The sequence below is a fragment of the Balaenoptera acutorostrata genome, chromosome 12 (genome assembly GCF_949987535.1).
Source record: "Balaenoptera acutorostrata chromosome 12, mBalAcu1.1, whole genome shotgun sequence".
Taxonomy (NCBI): Eukaryota; Metazoa; Chordata; class Mammalia; order Artiodactyla; family Balaenopteridae; genus Balaenoptera; species Balaenoptera acutorostrata.
Window position 1 is genome coordinate 30,870,384 of NC_080075.1, and position 26,793 is coordinate 30,897,176.

General features: G+C 48.3%; 1 protein-coding gene across 4 annotated transcripts in view; it reads left to right on the forward strand.

Annotated features, from left to right (window-relative positions):
• The window catches only part of SFXN5 (sideroflexin 5), a 115,951-nt gene that overhangs the window by 45,029 nt on the left and 44,129 nt on the right, over window positions 1-26,793 (forward strand). For all 4 annotated transcript variants that reach the window (XM_057557819.1, XM_057557817.1, XM_057557816.1 and 1 more), the window contains exons 7-9: window positions 14,120-14,173; window positions 15,182-15,238; window positions 16,583-16,648. In XM_057557819.1, the coding sequence (XP_057413802.1) occupies window positions 14,120-14,173; window positions 15,182-15,238; window positions 16,583-16,648 (177 nt within the window). The remainder of the gene's footprint in view (window positions 1-14,119; window positions 14,174-15,181; window positions 15,239-16,582; window positions 16,649-26,793) is intronic.

Genomic DNA, 26,793 nt, shown 5'->3' on the forward strand with positions numbered 1-26,793 from the left:
TAGAAGTTTAAAAGATCGAAATGCATTGAACAATCTGGGGCAGTAAATTTGAAGACTTAGAAAAAATGGATACATTTCTGAGAAAGTAGAGGTTACCAAAAACTGCCTAGTAAAAGGAAATATAGAATTTGAAAAGACCTGTAAATAGAAAGAAATTAGATCAGTTGCTTAAAATATATGCACCAAAGAAGTAACAAACAAATCAGAAATTACCACTAGGCTCCCATGATCTTTCAGGTGACTACACTCAAAGGAATAGCCAAACTCAATCTTTACAAAACTCTTTAAAGAGAATAAAAAAAAGGAAATATTCCCCAATTCATTTATGAGGCACTTTGAGACCAATACCAAAGAAGTAAGTATAAGAAAGAAAAATTATAGGCCAATATCACTTATGAAATTACACATAGTCTAAATGAAATAATAGCAAGTTGAATCCAGTACTGTATTAAAATATATCAAAAAAGATTTACCAAAAATGGTAACATTAGAGAATGTATTAATATAGTTCATCACATTAACAAATTGAAGGAGAAACATGATGATCTCAGTAGATACAGAAAAATCATTTGATAAAACATAACTCCATTTATAATTTTTTTAAAAGAGAAAGTTAGATCTAAAAGGGAGCTTCATTAACTTAATACAGTATCTGTCAAAAAACAAAAAACAAAAAAAAACCCCAACCCCATAGCAAGAACCATTCTTAAAGATGAATCAGATAAAGGTAAAATCTTAATGTCTGGGACAGGGTAAGAATGCCTGATAGTAGTGCTTCTATCCAGCATTTTCCTAGGAGACTAACAAGTACAATAAGACATGAAAAAATAAATGACCAGTATTAGGATTGGAAAGGAAGAAACAAAATTTTTCATGAGAATAGGCAAACTATTGGAACTACTATTTTATAAGATTTCTGGATTTAAGACAAGTATACAAAATAATTGCTGTATGCCTATAAACCTATAACAAACATCTAGAACATGATTTTTTTTAAAAAAGAAAGCATTTATAATAGCACTTAGAATGATAAGTTACCAAAAATAAATTCAAGAAAGGATGTGCAAGATCTTTATGGAAAAACTTATAAAACTTTATTGAAGGACATTGGAGATCTAAATAAATGGAGAAATACATCACCTTGGGTGGGAATATTCGTTATCATGAAGATACCCATTTTCTTTTAATTATACTCAATAAAATTCCAATCAAAATCTCAGCAAGATTTTTCATGGAACTTGACAAGTTGATACTAAAAATTATGTGAACAAGCTAAGGGCCAAGAACAGCCAAGACAATTTTCAAGAATGAGGTGGTGGGACTTCCCTGGTGGCACAGTGATTAAGAATCCACCTGCCAATGCAGGGGAAGTGGGTTTGATCCCTGGTCCGGGAAGATCCCGCATGCCACGGAGCAACTAAGCCCGTGTGCCACAACTACTGAGCCTCTGCTCTGAAGCCCGCGTGCCACAACTACTGAGCCCACGCCTCGCAGCTAATGAAGCCCGTGCGCCTCCAGCCTGTGCTCCGCAACAAGAGAAGCCACCACAATGAGAAGCCCGTGCACTGCAACGGAAACCCAACGCAGCCAAAAAAAAAAAAAAAAAAAAAAAAAAAAATGAGATGGTAAGAGGAGAGTCACCCTACTAAGTAGTATAAGACAGTTTGGTTTTGGTTTGGGGATAAGCAAATAGATCATTGCAACAGAATAGAAAGTCTGGAAACATGCCCATACCCATATGGAAGCTTGATATTTGACAAATCAGTGGAGAAGAAGGATGGACCATCTAACAAATGGTGCTACCTATGTGAAAAAGAAATAAAGTTAGATTTCACCTCATACACAAAACACATTAAATATGAAAAGAAAATATTTGCAGCATTGTTTATAATAGCAAAAAAAAAGGAAACCACTGAAATGTCCATCAAGAGAATGGATAAATATTCATGATTTAGTCATGCAATGGAATACTTAACACAGGAAAGAAAATAATGAACAGGGCTACATTTATCAATATTGATAAATCTCAAAAACAATGATGAATGAAAAAACAGTAGCAGAGTAATAATACTGTCTGATGTCATTTATATAATGTTTTAATATGCAAAGCAATATTATATATATATTTATGGGTATATTTTTCAAGGATCCATAAAAACATTCATGGAAACAGTTAGCAGCAGATTCATGATACTACTTACCTCTGGAGAGAGAGAGAAGGCAATGGAATCTAGCAGAACAGGAGGTGCTTCATTTGTATCTGTTATGTTTCATCTTTTAAAAAGATAAAATTTTCACAAAAATTTGATAAAATGATAAGATTTGGCAGTATGTGGATATTCATTGTAGTATCCTCTAGACTTCTCTGTATGCTTGCAATGTTTCATTTTATACATATATTTTAAATATATATCAACATGTATAGGGAATATCATTCTCATCACTATCCTTTTGTAGTTTCCCTGAAACTTCTACATTGTTCTGAAATATTATGAGAAAGTATTATGTTTCCCCCACTGTAATTGTGTGCGTTTAATTTCCTTGCATTTCTTATAGTTTTTGCTGTATATATTTCAGTGCAGTGGGGTTTGGTGTGTTCATGACGTTTTTATCTTCTTGATGTTATAATCTCCACCTTCCCACCTCTCTCTCTTTCTTTCTTTCACGCACACACACACACACACACACACACGAAATATCCCTGTTTCATTGAATTCTATTTGTCTATTGTTGTCTTGAATTCTATTTCATCTCATATTAATATTTCTATTCCCATTTTGTTTATTTGCCTTGTAAATTATTGCCTACACATTTATATCAGAGTGATATTTAATTTCTGTGTATATGTCACTCGTAGACAAAATTGAGCTGAATTCTACTTTTCTTTACCCAGTTTGAGAAACTCTGTCTTTAACTTTAATAATTAATGGAACCCATTCATATTTATTCTGCCACTGGTTATTGTGAGCACTTATCCCAGCCATTAAGTAGTTTGTTTGTTGGTTTTCTTATCAAGTTTGTTATTGTTTCCATTTATTTTCCTGATTTGTACTAGAGTGGTAATTTTCATTGGTCCTTTTGATTTCTTAAATAGTTTGGAAGGGGAGCATCCTAATCCTCTAATTACCATTCTCCTATAATATTTTATGGAGAGATTTCGCTGTATCTACCTTATCAATATCAATAATTGAAGAGTAAACCCTACCCCAACCCTACCCATAAAGGAAGAGACTTTTAGCATACTGTTTTACCCTACTCTCTACTCTACCATTTCACCCATACACACCTGTCAAGATTTTGGAAATAATCTGGAATCTCACCAGTTTTTTGAATCCTTGCTTAACACCTATATTAAACTTCACAATCAATTTTTTAGGCTTTTCGTGTGTGTGTGTGTGTGTGTGTGTGTGTGTGTGTTCTCTGTGTTTTGCTAGAGTACTTCTTTGAATAATATTGAGTGTGTGGGCAATACTTTCTGAGTCCTTGCATATCTGAAATGACGTTTTTTCCCTCTTATACATGAACAATAGTTGGCCTGATTCTCTTTTTCTTTATGGGTAAACCTCCCCCATTCCCTTTGGGATCTTTTGGTATTTTTTCTCTTTATCTTTGGAGTGCAGAAATATCCTTAGGATTAAAAAAAACTCCATGTATTTTATAAAATTATACAAGTAATACATGAATATGTTCTTTGGAATTCAAAAATATCACCAAGAATTTTTTTAAAGAATATTTTTAAAGTTATACAAGTAATACATGAATATGTTCTCTCAGCTCAGAATTCAAACAATGCAAAAAAAAAAAAAAAAGAAGTAAAGTTCCTCCGATGACCCTCAACTCCAAATCTATTCCTAGAAGTAACCTCTGTGAGAAGTCTGGTGTGAACTTTCAGGCTTTTTTCTAGGCATTTGCAAAGATATGAATCATCACTAAAAATTTGTTTTTAGATAGATATATTTTATAAGTAAAAATACACTTATTTATCTGCAAATAGCTTAATTACACTTAGCAGTTTGCCTACATAAGGATCCCCTCCCTCCCTTCCTTCCTTCCTTCCTTCCTCCCTTCCTCCCTCCCTCCCTTCCTTCCTTCCTTCCCTCCTTTCTTAGTTTTTCCTGCTGAGTAGCATTCTCTCCCATAGTGATGGATTTAGATTGTTTCTGATTATTTGCTATTAGAAATAACAGTGCTGTGAAAAATCCTTATAAAGTTCTTTTTGCACAAGTATGATGATTTCTTAAGGGCCCATTCCAGAAACTGAGTTTGCTGTGTAAAAGGCAATGCACATTTCCCTGAACACCAAAAAGATCTCACTTCTTTTCATATATTTACTGGCTATTTACATTTCCTCTTCCGTGAATTAGCTGTTAACATTCTTTGTCCATTCTTCCATTTGCTGTATTTTCCTAATTGATTTGTAAGCATTCCTTATATATTTTGGATATTAATCCTTTGAATTATATATATTGCAGATCTCTCTCCCAGCTGTTCTTCCTTTACTCTCTGGTGTATTTGTTGTAGAAAAGTTTTAAATATTAATTTTTAAAATATAATGATCTTTCCTTGGATTGAGTTTTGAGTCTTGTCCCCACTTCTCACCTCCATCTCCTTTATTAAAATAACTAGATTTGTGAGATTTGTGTCTGGGAATCAGTTCTTAGATGTATCTATCAATTCTTCTGTTTTCATTTTCTAATTTATTCATTTTTGCTCTTGTTTTTATAATATCCACTTTTCCTCTTTGATTTGTTTGTGGCTGGTTTTTTAATCTTTTGCCTTGAATTTATTCTTATTTATTCTCATTCTTTCCTTCTAATGAAGCTGTTTAGGGCTCTGAATTTGCTTCTGAGTATATCGAATACTTGGCTATGTTTAATACGTTTTCATATCTAGTGATCTATGTTTTTATTTTCTAAATAAGTTTGAAATTATACCTTTGAATCCTCTTTAGTCTGTTAGATAGTCAGAAGAATGCATTTTAAATTCCAAATGACTGGGTTTTAAAAGGATATATTCTCTTTTTATTATTTTCTAGTTTATCTCATTTTCAGAGAGAGTGACCGCTACAATTTTGCCATTTGAGATTTATTATGGTTTTCTTTGTAGCATAGTATATGATTATATCAGTTAGGAGTAGGACCACTTGTATATAACAAAAAGTTCAAAATAACAGTAACTTAAACAAAATAATTTATTTCTCTCTCATACCAAAGAATTTTGGAGGTAGGCAGATCCCCACAGTCATCAGGAATCCAGGCTTCCATTTTTCTACACCATTCTCAGTGCTGCCTTCTAGTGGCAGTCACCTCATAGCCCAGAATGGCTGCTGAAGTTCCAGTCATCACAGCCACATCCCAGGGAGGAGAAAGAAGGGAGAAGTAAAAGGATGTACCTCCTAGCTGAGTCATTTCCCTTTAAGTAGTCTTCTTCAAAGCATCACAGAACAGTTCTGTTTATATTCCATGTAGAACTTAGCTGGATATATAGTCAATCCCTAATTATAGGGATTCTGTTAGTGAGAAAGAAGTGAAGAATAGCTATAGGTAGGCAAACAAGAATCTGCCATAGTAATTTTAATAAATATTCCATCAATGCTTAAAAATAAAAAGATATATCTTTTGGCAGTATCATCTCTCCCAAGCCAGAGAAGTTGAGTTTGGGGCTTATTCCTCATAAGAGGCCAACTGGACCCTTTCAGAATTAATGGCTGCCATCAACTGGGATAAACTAGCTAACCCAAGGGATGCCAGCACTGTGTCTAGTTCACAGGTGTTATTGAGGACACCCCATATTTTTCCACTCTCTCCTCTTCGTAAGACAAATCAATCACTTCAGGGTCACTATGGCCTTCTAGGCATCATGGGAACTTGGGTGCTGATCCACTCCCATGTTGTTCAGGGGTTTACTGCTGAAGTAGACGCTGTGAATGTCCTATCAGGACCAGTCCTCTCCCAGCCTGGAGCAAACATCCCTCAGTGGATAAATGTGTAGAATGTGAGAATAGGAATCCCGGGAATCTGAGATCCTGTATGAACACTTGACTGAGGCGAATGGGCAGCACGACCTGGGATGGCCTCAGTGGCAGCCAGAGCCAAAATGACAGGCTCACCTAGCCTCACTTCCTAGCCCCGAATAGTTGTATTCCGGGATTCAGAACAGCTGGGCCAGAGGCCAGGTCCCAAGAGGAGCCACTGGTCGTGGAGAACCTGTAGCCTTCCATCCAGGCACTTTGACGTGGATAAGCAATGTGAGGACTCGTTGGCCCCACTCCCTCCCGGGGCCACTGCCTCGCCCAGTAAGGAGGGAGAACTGTGGCTGTCCCGGCACTTCCACCCGAGGCCTGGCTCCCACCAGCCACATCAGCTCCCCTAAGACCCTGCTGTCGCCGGCTAGCGCTGAACATCTCAGCAAACGCCTGGTCTGAAGGCGAGTGAAGGTTCCAGTCCATGCCTTAGGGAAGCCCCTGCTGCGATAGAATGGGTAAGAAATATACACATGCAGAAACCACTAAAATGCTTACCAAAATAGAAACGGGGTGCCAGCGAATGTGCTAGAACTGGGTCCCTGAGTGATAAAGGGAAGGAGTGAGTAAGGCTGGCAGGTGCCTCGACTAAGATCCTTCTGCAAGCAACATCTAAACTGCCTCCTGCCCAGGTGAGCATCCCTGACTTGACCCCCCACGCTGTTGTCACCTTGCCTGAGAGTAACCCCGCCCCTACCCTGCTCACTCCCAGAGCTCAGGAGAAACGAGCTGGTTTTTTCCCAGAAGCTGGTGCCAGTTTAGTCAGCAGATTTCACAGATCTACTGGCACCCATGTAGTGTCTTATTTTAAGCTTAACATTTGAAGATGGAAACTTTTCCCCCTTTGATGTGTGGCAAAGAGATCCCAATTTATACATAAGCATGGCGGCTAAGCCAGTGCACCACCAAGGCTGTTCCCGAGGCTGGTGCAGTTCATGGCTCCCCTTTTTCAGGTACCTTCCCAGAAGAACCCCACCAACCGTGGTCACTTCTTATAATTGGCATCTCAGTTCCCATGTTTCCACTGAGAGGTGTGCAGCCCTGTCCTTTCCGGGCACGTGTGGCTGGGGAGAGGCAGGGCCAGGGTCCTGGCCCCCATCCCGTCCTCTCTGCATTTCCCCAGCTGCCAGCCTTTACCCTTGGCTCCCATAATGTCTCAGGGCAGGGAGCTGGGTTTCTCTTGTGGGCCTGAGGTTCTCCCAGGTGACATCATGCCTCGCCTCTCAGCCCTGAGCTCCCTGACGCTGCTGTCTTCCTCTCCCCTCCCCCTGTCATTCTGGAAGTCTCAGAACTCAAGGCCAGAACCCCCCTATCCAGCTGGGAGACTGAGGAGGGCAGGCCGGGAGCATCCTGTCAGTGAGTCCAGAGGCCTCGGGTTATGTCCAAACCAGATTTCTGTCTTGGGACATTTGGAGCTTGGACTCTACTCTGAACCCTCTCATTTTAACACTGCAGATGATCGTGTGGACTTAGAAACCCCATTTCTCCAAAAGTGCTGGTGTAAGTCAAGTCATCTCTGCGGGGAGGAAGGGTGGACCATGGAGGGTTCACTTATGTGAGGATTTGGCTGAATCCCAGGGCCTTTCTGACACCTTCCAACCCTCCTCGTCCCAGACTCGGATACCAGTCATTTTGGCTTAATTTATACCATCCAAGAGTTGTTGCTCATTAAGCTGGAATTGCCAGTCAGGGACAAACATTCATTTGACAAAAGATATTTTCTTTAACTGGTTGGGATCCTTTAAATAGCAGCACCCCTAATGCACCGAAGTGTTACTTTTCAGATCATTAGCTATATAAATCAGAAGGTGGAGACAAAGTAGAAGGAAAAAACAGGCAAATTGTTGAGTTCTGGGGCCCATGGAAGGTCTTTTGCAAAGTAAGAGGAACATTTTAGAATTGAGTGAGTCAGTGTGGAGGAAAAGGGTATGATGCCAAAGGACTGTTGCTTTGCCAGCGAGGACTCCCAGGTATTTGAGAAGTGAATGTCATATGGTCTCACCCCTCTGAAGCTTCTGGAAGCTATCAAGGAAGATAGAATTTAAACAGATATTTACTACTGAGATGAATACTGCAAAGAAGGCAGGCAGGGTGCTGAGAGAGCATATAATCTAACATCATGTTGAGGGCCAGGGAAGGCTTCCTGGAGGAAATGACAACTAAGCTGAAACCTGGAGGATGAGGAGGGATTAGCCAAATGGAGATGGGGTGGAGGGTGGGAGGACCAGTTATTTCTGCCATTATTTTGCCAAGCAAGGCGATTCTGTGCCCTGTGGTCTTCCTCTGACTTAAGTTTCACCACCCAGTTGTTTTGGCACACACCCTGTTTCCCCTCTGGATTTTTAAAATACTTTTAAAAAGTCTTCTTTTCTTATCGCTAAGTCACTTTCTTATGGGGTAGGGGGTTGCTCAGTTCTGAGTCCCAATATCACAGTGCACAGAATTGTGACCAGAGGCCTTGTTTCCTTGTCCTTGTCTTCAACTGTTCGTGTCCCAGTTCTGGCCAAGCAGATTGAGATATTTGGTGGTGCCTCTCTCTCACACGGAGACCTCATCTCTCTGCAGAGGTTAGAACACTCTGACAGCGGAGGCCTGAAGTGAAGATGTGAGTTTTCTTGTGAGCCAGTTGTCATATGGGTGCAATTGGCCCCATTCCTGATTCTGTCCTGAGACGAGGCTCAAACACAAACTTCCCTTCTTCCTGGACTAGCCAGGGAGGCCGCAGAGTTGGGCCAATGGTCACCAGGTGAAGTGGGTAGATAAGCTAGGCTGCTCAGGAACCAGTGTCACTAGGGAAGATATAATTCAAGGTGCATTAGTAATGGTAAAAAATTTTTCTCAGGGAGGATAGCATATTCACTCTTCATATGTAGTAATCCCTGTATCAATCAGCTCTTGCTACTATAGTGCTGTGTAACAGACATCCACAAAATTTCAGTGGCAGCCATAAGCATTCATTCTTAGGGATCTGCAGTTACCCAGGGTTTGGCTGATCTAGACTGGGCTTGACCGAGGCAGTTTTGCTTCTCACTGCAGGTCTGGGGTCAACTGGGAGTCAGCTCACCCAGGCTGGACTCTGCGCCTCACATCTTATCCTCGGATGAGGACACTAGTCAGGACATGTCTCCTCTTGGCAATGTTAGGAGCACAGAGGGCCAGCAGAAACATATGAGGCCTCTGAGGCCTGGGCTTAGAACTGGCACACTGCCACTTGCTCCCACATGCCATTGGCCAAAACAAGTCATATGGCCAAGCAACACCAAGAGCATGGAAATAAATTCCTCCCCTGGCATGGGTATGGATGCAGGGAGGAGTGAAGAATTGGGACCAAAACTCAATCTGCCCCCCTCTCCAAAGGCCAATAGCCTCATGCAATCAGACTTTAATAAAAGGGCGAAGGAAGAGATGGGTGACGGTGGTCATTGTCACAATCCATCATGGATCTTTTCTCTAGCCGAGAATGAATTGATGTTCTTAATAATGAATTAGCAATGTTCTTCCAGTGTGTGGTGTGGGCCCAGCTTTGTGCTGAGTGCTTTGGGGGACATCAGAGAGAAAAGCCCTAATTCTACCATCAGGAACTCACTATTCTTTATGGGATAAGCCTTGTGTTCAAAGACAAGACTGGGGCTAAATGATGCTCAATTGTGAATGTAGACTGTGGAGTTCAGAGAAATGAGAGACCAGCAAAGACTAGAAAAGAATGAGATAGAAGGAAAGGAACGATACTAACATTTAACAACACCTAGTGAGCACGTGCTGCGTGCCAGACACTATGCCAAATTCTTTCCACGCCTTACTTCCTCTCTTGATCATCCAGAGAGGTACCAGGATTGCCCCCATTTAACAGATGAAGAAACAGAGGCACAAAGAACTCAAGTAACTTGTGTGTGGTCACACAGCCGGTAAGTACTAGAACCAGGATTTGAGTCCAGCTCCTCCCACCACCAGAGCCTGAGCGTTGATCATCAGGGCCCATGGCCGGCCACCCAAGGGGAAGGGGGACCAAAGGCAGACAGATGTGCGGAGAGGACAGCTGCCGGGGGTGGGAGCTGTGGAGGGGACCCCAGTCGTGTTATGAACTATAAATGGGAGCAAAGATAGGATGTGCGATTTGGCCGAGGTCCTGCAGCAAGATAGGGTGCAGGCTGGGCTGGGAATTCTGGCTGTTGGCTCTCCTTCTACGTTCCCTGGTCCCAGCCGCTTTCTGGGCTCTCTCCACCCGCCACGCGGCCACGCCTGAAGCGTCTCCTTGGAAGAGGTGCAATCCACTGGCATTGAAGCCGGTGGACTGGCTCCCTCTCTCTATTCATCTCTTTCCTCCTTTCCCCTGCCATGTTCTGGAAAGGGCAGCGTGAGGGAATGTGGGCAGGTTGCAGCAGAGATATACATCTGAGAACTGAAGGAACATTTATTTTTAATTTAGACTTAAAAAGAAAAAAGGAAATTATAAAATATCTGCTCTTGCTCCTGGGATTGTGCAGATGGTGCTGCGTGTTGCCTAATAGGGAATGGGGCTGGCACCTGCGTGCTCGTGGCCCCACCAGCCTGACTGTAGGACCTGGAAGGCAGGATCCCTGTTCCTCTTGCCTCAGCCTCAGATGGCTCCCTGGGACCCCATTTGGCCAATGTGGCATGGTGGTCAGCTGCCTTCTCACCTCACCCTCCCCGGACTCCCGTCTGCTGATTTCCTTAAGAACCTCCTTCAGTGAAGCCAGTCTCTCAGCTGTTCCTGCTCCCACGAGCACACACGTGCACACCTCACCTCCATCCTATTGCCTCCTTTGGCAGATAGCCAGACCTCTCCCTTCCTGAACTCCTGCTTGGATGTTAGAATTTATCAATTTTACACACATCCAGATACCTGTTTAAAGCATCTTGTCATTTTCATGCCCAGGAGTTATAAAGGGCATTCTCATACATGTTCCTGTTTGGTCCTTGTGTGTGTTTTTTTTTTTTAAGGATTTTCTTATTTATTTATTTATTTATTTATTTATTTTTGGCTGTGTTGGGTCTTCGGTTCGTGCGAGGGCTTTCTCCAGTTGCGGCAAGCGGGGGCCACTCTTCATCGCGGTGCGCGGGCCTTTCTCTATCGCGGCCCCTCCCGTCGCGGGGCACAGGCTCCAGACGCGCAGGCTCAGCAATTGTGGCTCACGGGCCCAGCTGCTCCGTGGCATGTGGGATCTTCCCAGACCAGGGCTCGAACCCGTGTCCCCTGCATTAGCAGGCAGATTCTCAACCACTGCGCCACCAGGGAAGCCCGGTCCTTGTGTTTATTGTGGTTAGATGCTATATATTCATCTCTTCTGGTAATCTCCACTGGGAGCGGTATGGGACTCAGTGCATAGAAGATGCTCGAAAATGGACATAGAATGTGACTCTTCTTTTGTATTCAGGCAGGTGATCTGGAGAAGGAGCCCCTAAAATCAGAGAGATGGGGCCCCCAAGCCAGGAATCAGGAGACCTGACTCTTTCTCTAGCTTGCTTTAAAGCCTTGGGCAGATCACTGAATTTCTCTAGTCTCTGTTGCCCCATTTGCAAAATATAGAAAGTAATCTCTATTTTGTCTGAGCCCCAGAGTTTTTTTTTTTTTTAGGACATTATCATTTCTTTTTTTTTTTTTAACATCTTTATTGGAGTACAATTGCTTTACAATGGTGTGTTAGTTTCTGCTTTATAACAAAGTGAATCAGCCCCAGAGTTATAATAAGGATCATGGCAAATGACATAAGGAGAAGTGCTTAGCAAAATCAATCAGTCAATTCATCTCTTTAAGAAAGCATGCGGGGTCAGAGGTGCCCAGCATGGACATCAGGCCCGTGTTTGGGCAGAAGTTAGGGACAGGAGGCTGGTCAGGTTGGCCAACAAGGTGAAAAACTCACTGGTTACACTTTGTGTGTGTGTGTGTATTGCATAGCCTGGGTATTAGTTTGGTTTAGTTTAGGGCTACGGTTTGTTCTGGAAAAAACTTGATATCACATAAAAAAATGCATGCCACAAGAAAAAACAAGTAAGATGACCTGGCCTGGGCATCTTGACAGTCAGTGCAAAGAGGGACACAGTTGAATGCCCAGTGTTTGCAAGACAGATGCAAACCAGATGTTCAGAAGTATAAATTTCTGATCCTGAGGCCAGAAAAATTTCCTCCACGTGGATTCATAATGGGGTCCAACGTAATGAGCAGTGAGTGTCCTGGACAACAGCTGTCTGGTAAATACGAGTCCCATGGGCCACATCTTATGACGGTCCTGGTGACCCAAGCACTGTTCAGGGGGCGCAAAGGGGATTGAGGGGGAGAATACAATGTAGTTCATAACACACCAGTGTTATATAAACCAACGGATTAGGGGGAATGATATGCTGAGTTCCCAACAGTGGAAAACAGCTTTTATTTCCTCAGGCTTTGTGAGGCAGTCAGACATGCACATGTGTATACATACATCCACATGCATGCAAATGCACACACACAAATTCAAACACACACTTGCGGGCTCATGCTGTCTGTTCCCAGCTTTAGGCCTCTCTAGGCTCAGCTTCCTCTCTATGGTCTGGCTCCTGACTGGGGCGCTAGGATGAGGCCCTGGGTCCCCTGGGGTTACTTCTTGGCAGGACTGGTGGGAAAATTCCCTTTACAGACGATGGGACCATCTGTATTGACTTCACACCTACTACCTGGAACCTGAGAATAGAATTTAAACTGAGACAGGACCTCCAAGGTCAACCTCTTTGCTCTATAGGGGAGAAAGCTAGAACCCCAAAGGGGCATGTCTTCTGCTGGAGATCACACAGGGTTGGAGCCTAGGCTAAGACCCAAGGTCTCCTGATTCTCACTCCAGCACTCTAAGCTGTCATTGCAAAGAAAAATCAAGTTGGGATCTTGTTTTGGGGAGAAGAATATCATAAGGTAATTCTTCGTTGGACTATGGAATGGATTTACATTATGTAATTTTATTCAAACTGATATGGGCCAATAAATATAACTGTGTGTGTGTGTGTTTGCTGTTTTAAAACATTTTAATGTTTAAAACATGATTTACTAATGCTGCTAAGGATGTCTAGAATTTGATTTACTGCATAGAATTGAATGTTTACACATTCCTTACAGAAATTCTTGCCAAAGAGCCATTTTATCTACAAGAATAATAAATAAGTCAATATGTGGATGGCTGTGCACATTTTTTCCATATACAGCAGCACTTGGTAGATGTTATTTTGCACACAAGCACTCAAAAGGTAAATTTGAGAGACACACATGGATCCCCAAAGTCTAAGGTTTGGTCAGTGTCAAGATCAGGCAATTAATCTTGACTTAAACCAAAAATACAAAGTCACTGAGTCTAGGTCTTAGGTGATATTTGGGCTTTGGGACTAATGGATCCACACTTATGTAACCAGACTTGGTCATATGTGTGTATTTGTTCATTCATTCACACATTCAACAAATACTTATTAGACATCTATGTTTCATTCAATAGCTTAAACATAGTGTAGGTGTTGCTTCATGGGGGCCCAGAGATAATATATAAATTTCCCTACTTGTCTTTGTAAAGCACTTAAGGGCTTTGAAATGATTCTTATTGAATCCTCACAAAAATCCTATTGGATGGCTAGGGTGTGAAGGAGCCGGGTTAGCTGGATGGAAGTAAAGGCGTTCCTTTTGTTTGCTGGTTTGTTTTTATTGTTCCCCTGCCCACCAATTACGAAAATATGCATGTCCACTGTTAAAAAAAACACAGAAATATTCAAGAAGAATGTGAGAAAGTACCATGTTACCCGACCTCCAGGGACATCTACCTGCTGTGCTACAGATTATTTCATGCCTGGAGATATGTATATGTATGTGTGTTTGTGTATGTGGATATATCTGGTGAGATTATTTTTTCTTTATAAAAATGGGATTATGTTGTCATATAATTCTGCAACCAAGTGTTTTCATCGTATATCATCTCACAGTGGGCAGTAGTTTGAATATACTTATCATACACATCAGTTTGTACAGATCCAGCTCACTTTTGTTCGTGGCTGTGTCACTTTTCTTTGCAAAAGCGTAGGGCGTTTCTTTTGCCTTCTTCAGCCTTTTCTCTCTCTCTCTCATAGGTGGTTGGTCTTCTCTTGCCCAATCAGACATTGGCGTCCACTGTCTTCTGGCAGGTAACAGTTTCCCTGCAAGCAGAGGGCTCCTGAAGGGGGCACCCAACAAGTGCTGGTTGGAACACCCTGCCCCAGTGTCTCCTCTCCATCCAGGCCCCTTGGGGAAAGTCACCCCACTTCCTACTCCTCCCTAACCCAGAAGCCACTGGGAGAAACCCCAGGACTTTGGGCCTGCAGCCCAAGTCTTGGGCCATTACAGGTGCTCTGACTTTTGCACAGAGGTGATGAGGGCTGGCGGGTGCCCTCACCTGGATGCTTGTCCCATGGCCAGTGACCTTGAGCCCTACAGCCTCATTTTGACATCAGACTTACCCAGATCTGTGGGGAAGGTAATCCACCCCCAACTCCAAGGTAGTGAGGTGGGTGAAAAAGCATCACGGACCCTGGTCTCTGCCCTTGGAGACAGTCTGAGGCGTGGCTCTCTGAAAACAGTAGAAGCTCGGTATGTATCTATGTAGAGAGAGAGGGGCAGGAAGAAAAACCTGTCTGTCTTCAGGAGAAAATGTCAGAGTCTTCCTGAAAAAAAAAGCTCCTAATAGTGTCTGTGTCTGGGCTCTGCGGGTGGTGTAGGGCACTGGGCTGGGGTATTCTGAAAGAGGCTCAGAGCTGTCGGGCATTCCAGGGGCTTAATGACTGGCTTCTGTCCAGTCATTAATATAAAAAGGGTGATGTGGCAAAGGCAGTGGGGCCCATTTGGGGCAGTGAACACCAGAATTTTGGGAGAGGTGGCCATCTCTGGACTGAGATGGATAGCTGGCCTGGGTGGGACCAGTGTCTTGGTTTGCCAGGAACTGAGGGGTTTCCCGGGACCGGGGCCTTTCAGTGCTAAAACTGCACCGTCCTGGCGAACCAGGATGGCTGCTCACACTAACTCAGGGGATGGATGGAACTACCGTGAACTACACACCCGTGTCTTTCTGGAGGGGTGTGGCCTCCCAGGTCCAGGCCTGCTTCCAGGGAGGTGACCACACCTTTCCTGACTTCTCCTCTCCCCGCATTGCCTTTCAGTGGCTGAACCAGAGCCACAACGCTTGTGTCAACTATGCAAACCGGAACGCTACGAAGGTGAGCATGGCAGACCACCACCCGGTGTCAGGCTTCAGGCTGGGGTGACCCTCTCCCTCACTACAGTGTGGCATGCCACCATCAGGGCTTCTCCTCTGGGTTTTACTGCCAGGCCTTCAGGAGGGGCCCCGCTGGGGAGGGGTTGCTCACGTGAAGCGACGGAGGCCCAGAACATGGGAGTGCGGCGCGCGTGGCCGAAGGGATGAGCTCCGCTGGCTTCAGAATTCTCCCTGGGCAGCGCTTATACCCAGATCTTGGATCAGGACAGCATCAGCCACGTGGGGACTGACTTCCTCTAAACTTCCTCCAAGCTTGCCTGGAAGCTGCCTCAGTGCCCCAGGATTGTCGGCTGCAAAGCTAAAGGGCTGCTCTTGAGGGTGAGGGGTCTGAGAGGACTGGCACGTCCTCCCCAGAGTCCCCTGCACTCCTGGGACGAGCTCACAGTGGAGGTCCAGCCACCCTTCTCTTCTCTAGGAAGCGGCTGGGCCCCTGCTTCGCTGGCAAGGCTGCCTTTCCCCTTGGTCCATTCTCCCACATTTCCGTCCAGAGGCAGCAGAGCAGAGGAATCTAGTTCCCCTTGGGGGGCTGTCAGTTTGGGGAGGAGAGGGTCTGGACATTTATAACTTTGGTGGGGAGTGATAGGGGAGTTATGAGCTGTCCTGGATGGTAGGAACTTCAGGGCCTGATACTCTGAGGACCTTCCCCCTCCTCCCATCTAAACCTTCGACCCATGCCTTGCTCATGCTTCACACACACACATCTCTGCTTAGATGGCTCCCATTCACCTTAAACCAAATACCTCCAGAATTGCTGTCGTAGTTCCTCAGCTCTCCCTTAATTTTCCATGTTGCAACCTGGGATCCATTTTCCCGTAGAAATATTTAGCAACTGTCTCCTACTGGCCTGGAAGCCCTGCATGGGAGAACCAGCCAGGCTGTGGCCACCTTGACACTGCCATGTCCCCCAAGAAAATGCTCTGGGTGCCAAACAGCCCACTTGCAACATTTAGCCTTCCTAAACTGGATCTGCTCGCCCCAGCCGTAAACGGCCCACTTTGGCCCTTGCTATTTTCTACCCGCAGCCAGCAGTGTCTGCCAAGGGCCTTTCTAGAGCAGGGCAGAAGGCCCTTCGGCGTCTCCCCGGACATAGCTGCCCCGTGTTTCCATGTGCGGAGCTGCGTTGAGGGAGGCCTGGATCCCTTTGGCTTCCAGAGGCCTTCCTCCTTGCCTGCCCCTCCAGGCTGGGGGGGCAGGATTGCCTCTTGCTGGTTGGGGCCGTTTGCAAGGGTGGAGGGTGGGAGCTTGGGACACCCAGTGGACCTGAAATTCTGTCTCTGTCTTCCAGCCTTCACCTGCATCCAAGTTCATCCAGGGCTACCTGGGAGCTGTCATCAGTGCCGTCTCCATCGCTGTGAGTAACCCCACACTCCCCGCCCCCTGGGTGTCCTCTCCATCCTGCTGCTCTGTGACTGCCCCACCCAGCATCTCGGGCCAGACCTTATGTGAGGGTCAGGGCCGGGCAAGGGGCATGGGAGACAGGGTTTCTGGGTGGGGGCCATCAGGGCCGTCTTCCTAGGCAGAGAAGAGTAGACCCTGGTGACGCTTTCATAGAGGGAGAGCACAGGCCAGTGCTCCAGGTTTGGGAGAGCAGGCGGGGAGGTGAGGCAGTGCCCGTGGGCCACGCAAAGGGCTGCACACTCCAGCCAGGGGCAGGATGTCTGCCCTAGAGGGGCCCGTGTTTACCTGGCACCCTCCTCAGAGGAGCTGGTCTTCATGCAGCTGATGCAGGAGTGGAGGGGCTCTTGATCCATCCCCAAGGTTGGCCCAAATGTCAGCTCCTCTTTGCCCTTTGCCTGAGTTCCCTGGGTCCCCTCTTGGTAGCCTCAGTCATGTGGTCACATGTCTAAGCCTTCCCGGAGTCCCGTGAATTCCTCAAGATAGGGGCAATAGACTCATTTTGAATCCCACAGGGTTTTGAGAATATAGCAGCTACTAAGTAGGGGAGGTTTATAGACTGACTGTGTGAGGGTGTAAGAATGTATCCCAGGTGACACAGCAAGGGGCCTGGGCCAGAGCCAGAGTAGAAGCCCAAGCTCCCGAGACCTTGGCATGTTCATCCCACCCTGTACCTCCATCTGGTCCTCTCTCCATCCTGGCTGGGTGGTCTCCTATAGCCCGCTCCAGAGGTCAAAAGTCACCTCACAACTTCATTACACGATAAATACATGTAATTGGTGAGAAAAGTAATTAGGAAATACAAATTAAAAAAACATTCACATATAATAACAAATTCACATCTAATAATCTTTTTGTAAAACCCACTTTCTCATCTTTCCCATGTCATTAAATAAACATTGTAGTTGTTCACGCCTGTGTACTAACCCATTGTACCTACTGTGTACCATCACTTATTTCACTGCTCTCCTAAGACAGGGATTTGGGGCTGTTCTGAGATGGCCTCGTTTACTCTGCTCCCATGTGGACCAGGTTCACCTCCAAACAGCTGTTAGGTGGGGGGGTCCCCACTTCATGCCCAAGATCACTCTCCTTCCCTGAATCCTTATGTCTTACCCCAAGCATGAAGCCAGAATTGCCAAATCTATTTAGATTGCTCATCAAGAGACTGCTAACCCCACCCTGGTGGTCCTGCAACCCAGCATGAGACTTCATTTGAGGGTCATACAAACTGGGGATCTCTGATTCTGGGGGGTTGCTGGCCAGCATCAGGGGCTCTTGTGAGAGAGGAGAAAGGCTCTGTCGTCTCCTTCCTGCTCCTTATGACAAGAGGAGCCCATCACTTTGCCTAGTTTCGCAGCTTGAAAATCCCATGTTCCTTCTTGGAGATTTAAGGGACGGTGTGGAGGAGCTGGGAGGAGGAAGGCCCACGGGGAGAATCCCGAGCGGCCTTGGCTCGGATGCGCTTGAGTGGAGGGGAGGACCGTCCTGCTGGGACATCCTCCTCCTGCAGGCCTGGGGCTGTGGGGACACGGCTTCCTCCCAGGGCTCCGGGCTCTCTGCGTCCGCAGTCCTCACTGCCCCACCCTTGCGGTCCTCAGTCATTCCATCCCAACTGCTTCATAAGACCAGAACCAGCCCAGCTTGTGGGTTGGGGGTTCTGATGCCCAGGCTGCAGAGTTACTGGGGGCTGGGGGCCCTCCAGGGCTCTCAGAGCCACGGTCTTACCCGCAGGGATGGGGACTCACGCTGGGCTGTCATGGCCCCCAGGGCGTGTGCCTTGCTGGGGACACCCTCCTTCCCCCTCCCCACCTAGCTGCAGAGCCCTTCCAGGAGGTGTTTCCCCAGCCATGCCAGCCCCAAGTCTTAGAAGCTTCTGTCCTTCTCATGCACTCACTCATTTACACCCCATGTCCTGTCCACTCATTGTTCTACTGGATTTCCAGTTAACCAGGGACGGGCCCTGTGTCTTCTCCCTCACGGAGGAGGGTGCGGAGCAGTGCTCCGTAAATACTTGTTAATTAGGTTGCTGATCGATTGCTGGCCTCAGGAGGCCCCTCTGCGCTCCATCCGCCCGGGGCTGCGTCCCTCTGCCTGACGTCTGCGCACAGTGAGGGTCTAACTCCGGCAGATGGAGTGGAGTTTCTGACTTGGAAAATTTGCAGCTTGCTTGCTTTTCTTTTGTGTGTGTAAATCACAAAACCTCCAAAGAAAGAGGCTTTATTTTATTTTCCTTTCCCTTGTTCTCTGGAAGCCCAGGCCCCGCAGCCTCATTAACTGATCTCTGCTTCAGTTAGTGACAAATCCCCCCCCCCCCCAGGGTGAGCCTGTTAGGAGGAGATGACCTGCAAACAAGTGTCACGGCCCCAGTGGTTGGCCCAGTTCTGGTATTAATTAAAATGAGTCCCTACAAGCAGGTGGCATGGATGGGGGCTGACAGGCCAAGGGCAGATCCCAGGGATTGAGGACCCGCTGGAGTAGAGGCCAGACCCTGGGAGTCCAGCCTCCTCTCCGGACCCGGGAGAGCCCTTTCCCCTCTCGGAAGAGCCCCTGACCTTGGGCAGCACCCCCAAGAATCAGAGATCCCTATGTGCGCCCCTAACTGCAGTCTCATGCTGGTGGCAGGACCACCGGCAGGGGGTTAGCAGCCTTTTGGTGAACCCTCTAAATAGATCTGGCAATGTCTGGTTTCTTGCTCGGGAATAAAAAAGAAATTTCGTCTTAAGTTATTTTTGAAATCTAGCAGTTTGCTGTCTTTTAACAAAGGAAGTTCTGTCAGCGCTTGCTGTGCTTTAGTTCGGGCTTTTGTGTTGAGCACGTCTGTGGTCAACCCCGCTGAGCCCTGACTACCAGGGGGAGACCCGTTCTCTCCCTTCAGGGGTGCAAGTGTGCCGGGCACTTTGCAGGTGCTGGGGGGTCGCACAGACCGGTGTGTCCTTCAAGATGCTGAGAGGGGAAGCTGAGGAAACTCTGTGTGTCACCAGAATTATGATGAGGTGACTTGGGTGAGGTGGGACCCAGGGGAGCGCCCCCTAATTCACACAGGGCTGACTCTTAGAAGACAGACTGGAGAGAAGCGAAGGCAGGGTCCGGTGCTCCAGAAAGAGGGCACAGCATACAAAGAGGCACGCAGGAGAAGGAGAGCATGACAGATTCCAGAAGCTGTCAGAAAGTGAGTGTGGCTGCCGTACCAGGAGTGATGGCATCGGGGTGACGCGGAAGCGGGAGGGGGCGAGGTAGTGGGGGCTGGTCATGAATCATCATGGGTGCCTTGTCAGGAGTTAGGAGAGCCATGCCAGGAACCCCTGCCTGGGCTCAGGGACCCCGGGGTGTTGCAGGGGGTGCAGGCAAAGAGGGCTGGGGGGAAAGTTGTGGGGGGGGTGGCTGGCCCAGCAGATGGACCACCCTTGTGGACACGGGGTCCTGGATGAGAGTGGACTTGGGGCTGGAGAGGAAGGCTCAGGGCTGAAGTCCCACATGAACGGTCAGGAGCTGGATGGTGGAGCCAGAGTATGAGAGTCGCATCCTCAGACACTTCACCTTCAGCCAGGTCCACGCTGGCCGAAGACTTTCCCTGTTGGAGAAATGCTGACCTCTATTCCTAAAGGGCCTGCACCCTGGAGGGTCCTTTCTGTATAGGATGCAGTGACCGTGTGTTACCCTAGACAGCAGGGCACAAGGAGGTATCCCAGGGGATCCCCGGGCTGAACCCCTCCCCCTCCCAGCTCCCATTGCTTACTGGAGCTCCATGTCCCTGTGATAGTCAGGCTGGCAAATAATCATAATGGCTAACACTTGTGGAGCGCCTGCAATGTGCCAGGCACCGTTTAGATGTCCATCTCCTAAGGCACACCCTGAGCTACACCCTCAAGCACAGAGCGAGCCAGGTGCAGTCTTGCAGAAAGCCCAGGAACCAGGTACGAAGGTGGGTGGAAGTGCAACCCCTCGTTACTCTTAAAGGGCCCCTCAAAAATGTTCTCCCAGTCCCCACTGTTCTCAGGGTACCTGGGAGGGACTTGTCTACCAGGGTGCATGGTAACAGTTCCTCCAGCTGGAAGCCAAGAACACTGCTTGGCTTTTCCCACCTTCTCATGCCACAGGGGAGCAGGAAGAAAAATCTGTCCTTTGTCAGCAGAATAGTGTCTGATTAAGCCAGCTCTGTCACTGAATTCACTCTGTGCCTCAGCGTCCTCACTGGTGTCCTCACCTGGTGTCTTCTGTGGTCCAGGGTGTAGCTCTGATCCAGGGTGTAGCTCAGGCCCAGCTATTCTTCTCTGAGCCTGATGGAGGTAGGAGGTCAACAGCCTGAGAATCCAGACCAGACTGTTGTCTCACTGCTTTCACTCTGTGGGGCTTCCAGGTTGGAGGGCCCATGGTATGGACCCTGTATCAGAATCTGAAGTGTTCCAGAAGCCTGCAGATGGTGATGCTGGCAGTGGCAAGTCTGATGCAAATATCGGCTTCACATCTATTCTGGGGAGGACAAGTTGTTGTCCCTTCCTAGATGGAAGGGGTCTGATGTAATTGGCTTTCTAGCAGGTGGCCAGCAGGTTCCTGTGGGGAATGGTTCAGGGGTCAGTGTTGGTCACTATTGCTAGCAAAGAAGCCACACAGCTGCAGCTGGAGCTGACTGGTGTGTGAACCTGTGCATAACTCTGTCCTGGCTACCTTGGCCCTTTGCTCTTGAACCAGTTGCCAAGTGACAGTCTGGTTGGGGTTGCAGGACTGTTGACCTCCATAGAGGGTCAGGGCCCACTGGTTGTTACCAAGAGTTTATTCTACAACGCATGCCCTCTGGTGGGCATTTTTGGTACCTCACAGATTCCTTGACCTGCCCCAGCCCTTGCTCCACCAGGGCCCACAAAAATCCCTGACCACATAGTTATATTATTATCCACCACCCAAGAGTAGATCCTAAATTCTGACCTCATGCCATCCCTCCTTTCAGGCATGCCCCTTCCATTGTTCTCCAGGGCCCCTTGGACCCCTTTATGGCAGGTGCCAGTAGAGTCTGCAAAGCCAGCTGCAGACAACCTGGTATTTCATGCTTCTGAAGCCTGCCGAGTCCCCCTCCCTTCTTACCTGGCTGCATCCTACTCTCCCTTAAGGCTCAGTTGGGCATCCCCTTTCGAAGAAGCCTTCACAGCCCTGGGGGGCTGCCCCCTCAAGGCCCCTCCTCCTGGCAGAGTGGGTGAGCCATACGCTCAGGTGACGTTAGACCTGTGCATGCAGCATCTAGCCCCAGAGAGCTGTGCTTGCTGAGGAGGACAGCAGCAGCTGTGTAAGGCGTCTCCTTCATGGCTCTTTTTTTTCTGCCTCAGAAATCAATCAATCACTTGATTTATCTAGAAACATGTATTAGGCACCTACTCATTTCACCAGGCACCAGAAATTCCATGAGGAATAAGAGAGTATACACGGTCCTTGTGCCCAGCACTTAGAGCCTATTGGGAGAGATGGATTTTTAGTAAAGAGTCCACAGGTAAAAATACTTCTGTGCAATTCTGTTTTTCATAATATACATGTGTTACTTTGACTCCCAACATTTTAAGAAGTAAATGAATATACTTAGGGACTGTAATAGGTACATGGAAGGAAGAGTTCCAGGTTCTGTGAGAGGCTGCAAAAGGAGAGCCCCGAGTGAAGAGGAGGCCTCTTTGAGGGCTTGATGTTCAAGCTGAAAAGTGAGGAAGCCAAGGGACAGCAGGGCTTTAGAGAGAGGGAGGGAGGGAAGGAGAGAGGGAACTGGCTCGTTGGAGAGGCAGGGCGGCGGCAAGGTGGCTGGAGCCTTGCAAGCACGGCCTGGAGGTCATGCAGGGCCCTGCGGGTCTTAAGTGCAGTGAAGCCACTGAAAGACTAATGCACGTTGGTATCCAGTTTTGGAAGTCCACTCTGGCTGCTGTGGATTATACAGTGGATTAGAGGGGTCAGGGGTGCGAGTAGGGAGCCCAGTTAGGATGTGGGCAGCTGTCCAGGGAGAAGTGATGGGTGCTTAAGCTAAGTGGTAGGAGCAGAGAGAGAGAAGTAGCTGTGTTCAAGACACCCAGCAGGTAAAACAGGGAGCTCTGCCCCGTGGGCTGGATGTGGGGTGGCAGAGGCTCCTGTCCAGGTAGACTTCTAGGTTTCTGGCTTGAGGAGCTGAGCTGGGAATGGGAGAGGCAGGCCGGGTGTGGGTGAGGAGGAGAAAGATGACCTTCATTTGTGGTGTGTGCAGGTGGAGTGCCTGAAGTCCATCGAGGGAGAGGCAGGCCGGGTGTGGGTGAGGAGGAGAAAGATGACCTTCATTTGTGGTGTGTGCAGGTGGAGTGCCTGAAGTCCATCAAGGTAGAGGCATACCGCAGGGGACCAGATATGTGGGCTGGAGTGGAGGACACAGCCTGGGTGATGCAGGCATTGCCCCAGTCCCATCTGAGGTCTCCTCTCAGGCCTTGCAGAAGCTAGGCTGGTGTTGGCCTGGAAGGACCTTCATACTCAAGGAGACAGTTATCAGCCATGTAGCACATGACACTGGAGGTCTTGTGGCATGGAGCTCCCACCCCACCCCAATTCTTGGTACTGGTCAGCACTTGTCTCCACCACAGCGGATGGCCAGGGAGCCAGTCCTCCCTCCTCTTCCTCTGACCTTCTCAGCTGCCCATGGCAAATTTACCCGCCTGGGAGCCAGAGCTTGGAGAGAGGTAGCCAGAGAATGTCCACTGCTTCCTCTGGCCAAATCTGATGTCCCATGCGTCCTGGGCTCTGGCTTCTCCCAGGACCCCTTGTCTGCTGGCCACATGGGGAATTCTTTTTTTTTTTTTTTTTTAAATTTTATTTATTTATTTATTTTCAGCTGTGTTGGGTCTTCGTTTCTGTGTGAGGGCTTTCTCTAGTTGTGGCAAGCGGGGGCCACTCTTCATCGCGGTGCGCGGGCCTCTCACTGTCGCGGCCTCTCCCGTTGCAGAGCACAGGCTCCAGACGCGCAGGCTCAGTAGTTGTGGCTCACGGGCTTAGTTGCTCCGCGGCATGTGGGATCTTCCCAGACCAGGGCTCGAACCCGTGTCCCCTGCATTGGCAGGCAGATTCTCAACCACTGCGCCACCAGGGAAGCCCCACATGGGGAATTCTTATGCAAAATCTGCACCCCGTTTGTGTTCCTCTCCACCAAAATACAACGCCTGTTTGGTTAATTTCTATTTTGTGGCTTATCTGGATGGAGGCTGTTAAAACAGACCCCGGGGGACCCTCAGCAGTGATTGTTCCATATCTCATTATCTTTCCTGAACCCGATTGTTAGCTCAGATTTTTCTGATCGCTAGCTGCTGTTCGTGATGAGTTGTGTGCCATTAATGCCAGCTGGTTCCCTTAAACAGGACCCACCATGCCAGGGAAAGTGAGCTGGCATTCAGAGCCACCAGCCACTTGGCTTCTTAATTTTAATGGGCTCCACCAAATGTTCCAGGCCAAAGGGTCCCCAGGGAACCAGAACAGACAGGCTCCCAACCCAGTCAGCAGCCCACCCTGGTTCCTTCCGAGGCTGTGGCCATCCTAGCTGTTGGGACAGTGAGGTCTGGATTGGGGGCCTCCCCTGTCTTCATGCCTTCTTGCCACCAGTCGCATCCTTGATGAGTAGACGGCGTGACCTCACTGGCTCCTAGCGAGCTTGCAGTGACACATGTGCCTGGGCCTTCTCCCTACTTTGCTGGTCCCAGCCCCTTCCCTGGGCTCAGGCGTGTGGGCTGTGCGCTTAGAAAAGTGTGTGTGCCTCACTAAATCTCACCCGTCCATGTTGGGGAGACCCTGGTGGCTTCAGGAAAGGGGAGGCCAGAAGAGACCTGGGACCCGAGAATTGTTTTCTCTCTTCTTTCCTCCTCCCTACCCTGGGCTCCCACCTGGGGTGGGAGAGACAGGCTGGGTCATCACTCTGGGCTGTGCCAATCCTAGCCGGTGGGAAGAACAGCCAGCCAAGGAGGGGAAGGCTCGAGGGCAGTGGGCATGTCTGAGTGTTTGCTACAACCAGGGGCCACTATTCCTTCCCGCCCTCCCACCACCCTCCAGCCTGGCCTGCCCTCAAGAGGCTGCCGGGGAAGGGTTCCAGCTCCCTGCTGGCTTCTCAGAGGACTCCTGCTCCCCGTTCCTCCAGCACTCCCTGCATCTTTCCAAACAAAGGTGGAGGGTTTTGAACCCAGACCTTCTATTTTCTAGCTGCCGAGGGCAGAGGGGGCTCAAGACCCCTATCTTCTCTGCCTGGAGCTGCCTTGCAGTCATCTGGGCCCCAGCCCCAGGCTGGTCTTTTCAGGGAGGCTTTTGCTTTGCAAACAGCCAGTTTTAAATGGCTTGTAGTAATTTTTAAAAATGGCCTGTCAGACATTCCTCACTGAGATGCAAGACAGTCGGAAAGTAAAGAGCACAGTGGCTGAGAGCAAGGCTTTGGGATTAGCAGGCCCTGGGTTTGAATCCTAGTTCCACCTGCCTCATAATAGTGTCTGTCCTGCGGCAAAGTTACTTAACCTATCTGAACCTGTCTGAACTTCTCTCAATCTGTAAAAAGGGGCAACACGCCCTATCTGTAAGCCTGGTAGTGGGGATTTAATTAAGATGTTTCAGGCGGTGTGCCCAGCACTTGGCCTGGTATCTCCGCATGCCCCTTTCCTCTTCCTCAGCGCTAACGCCCGCCTGTGTGTCCTCTGGCCTCCCTCCACGATGGCACCTTGTAGGAACATATTCCCTGGTATTTTGGGGGGTTGGGGGAACCCTTTCTGAGTCACAGAGGTAGTCACTTGCTGCTGAAAGTGGGGAGACCCGGCCTTGGTGAGTTCCATCTGAGCAGCAGGGGCCCTGGAAGCAGGGCCACAGGGCTCAGGGTGGGCGGGCAGCACCCCCCAGCCTGCCCCCACCCCCTCCACTGAAGTGTGTCCAAGCTGCCGCACGTCTCTGTGCCTTCCTGCCTCCCCTTGAGCAGGCAGAGAGGATAAGAATTCGACTCTGACCACCAGCTTGAGGCTTCAAATGGAGGCCAGGCACCTGAGGGCCCAGGACGGCTTTGCCTGGCAGCACTCTGGCTCCGCGGGGTCCTGGACCGCCCAGGGGTTGGCGGGCTGGCACTTCTTATCTTCCCAGGTCTCACAGTTACGGCCTGGGCTGGGCCATTCATGCCGTGCCTGCCCTGATTTGACTGCTACGGGCACCCTGCAGCCCTGGAGGCCTTCCCAAGGTTCTTCATCTTCCCCAACAACCCAGAGGGTTGAGGCCAGAGCCAGGGTGGCCTGCTGAACCACCAGGTGTGCCAGGCCGAGAGCAGGCTGTCCCCAGCCCCATCAGGTCCACAGTCCCACAGGGGAGGGCTGGCCCTGGCCACAGTTTGGGGGAGCAAAGGCCTCTATACACCCATCTTCTGGTCTGGCCACAGACATCCTTTTGTCTCCCTGTGCCTGTGCGAATGCGGTTTCCCCACCGAAACGTCCTTCTCCCCAGCCTAACTCCACCTTCCTCTCCTCCAAGAAGCCCCTCTTCCAGACTCTGCTGATCTCTCCATCCATTCACTTCTTTGTTGTTTGTTGCATTTATTCCTCAGCCCCTGCTTTACTGAGCATGTACTCTATGCCATCCCCTGCCCTAACGGCCAGGCATACAAAGATGAAGAAGGCACAGTCCCTCCCTCTCAGTCCGGCGGGGGCATTAGACCCACAAACAGGGTACTGAGTGCTGGGAAGGAGGGGCCGGTGATGCGCAAGGGAGCGACTTTCTGCCTGGGAGAGGTGACATCATTCTTACATAGATTCATTCATCGAGGCCTCTTACATGCCAAGCTCATGCTAAGCACTGTACATAACATTCTTATAACAGCCCTGGGGTGCTGTAGACGTGACTGTCCCTTTTACAGATAAGGAAACTGAGACAGAGAAAGGTTAAGTGACTCCCAGTGTTAATGACACTGGAGGTGGCGCTCAGAGCTGGGCCTTAAAGAACAGGCGTAGACTGAGCAGGGGAAGGAGGGGGGTTCGGGGCATAGAGACCAGCAAGGGCAAAGGCCCTGAGGTGGGAAATGCACATAACGTTTCAGTTGACTGGACTCACGGAGAGAGAACATGGGTGTTGGGGGAGTGGGGAGGGGAGGTTATGGAG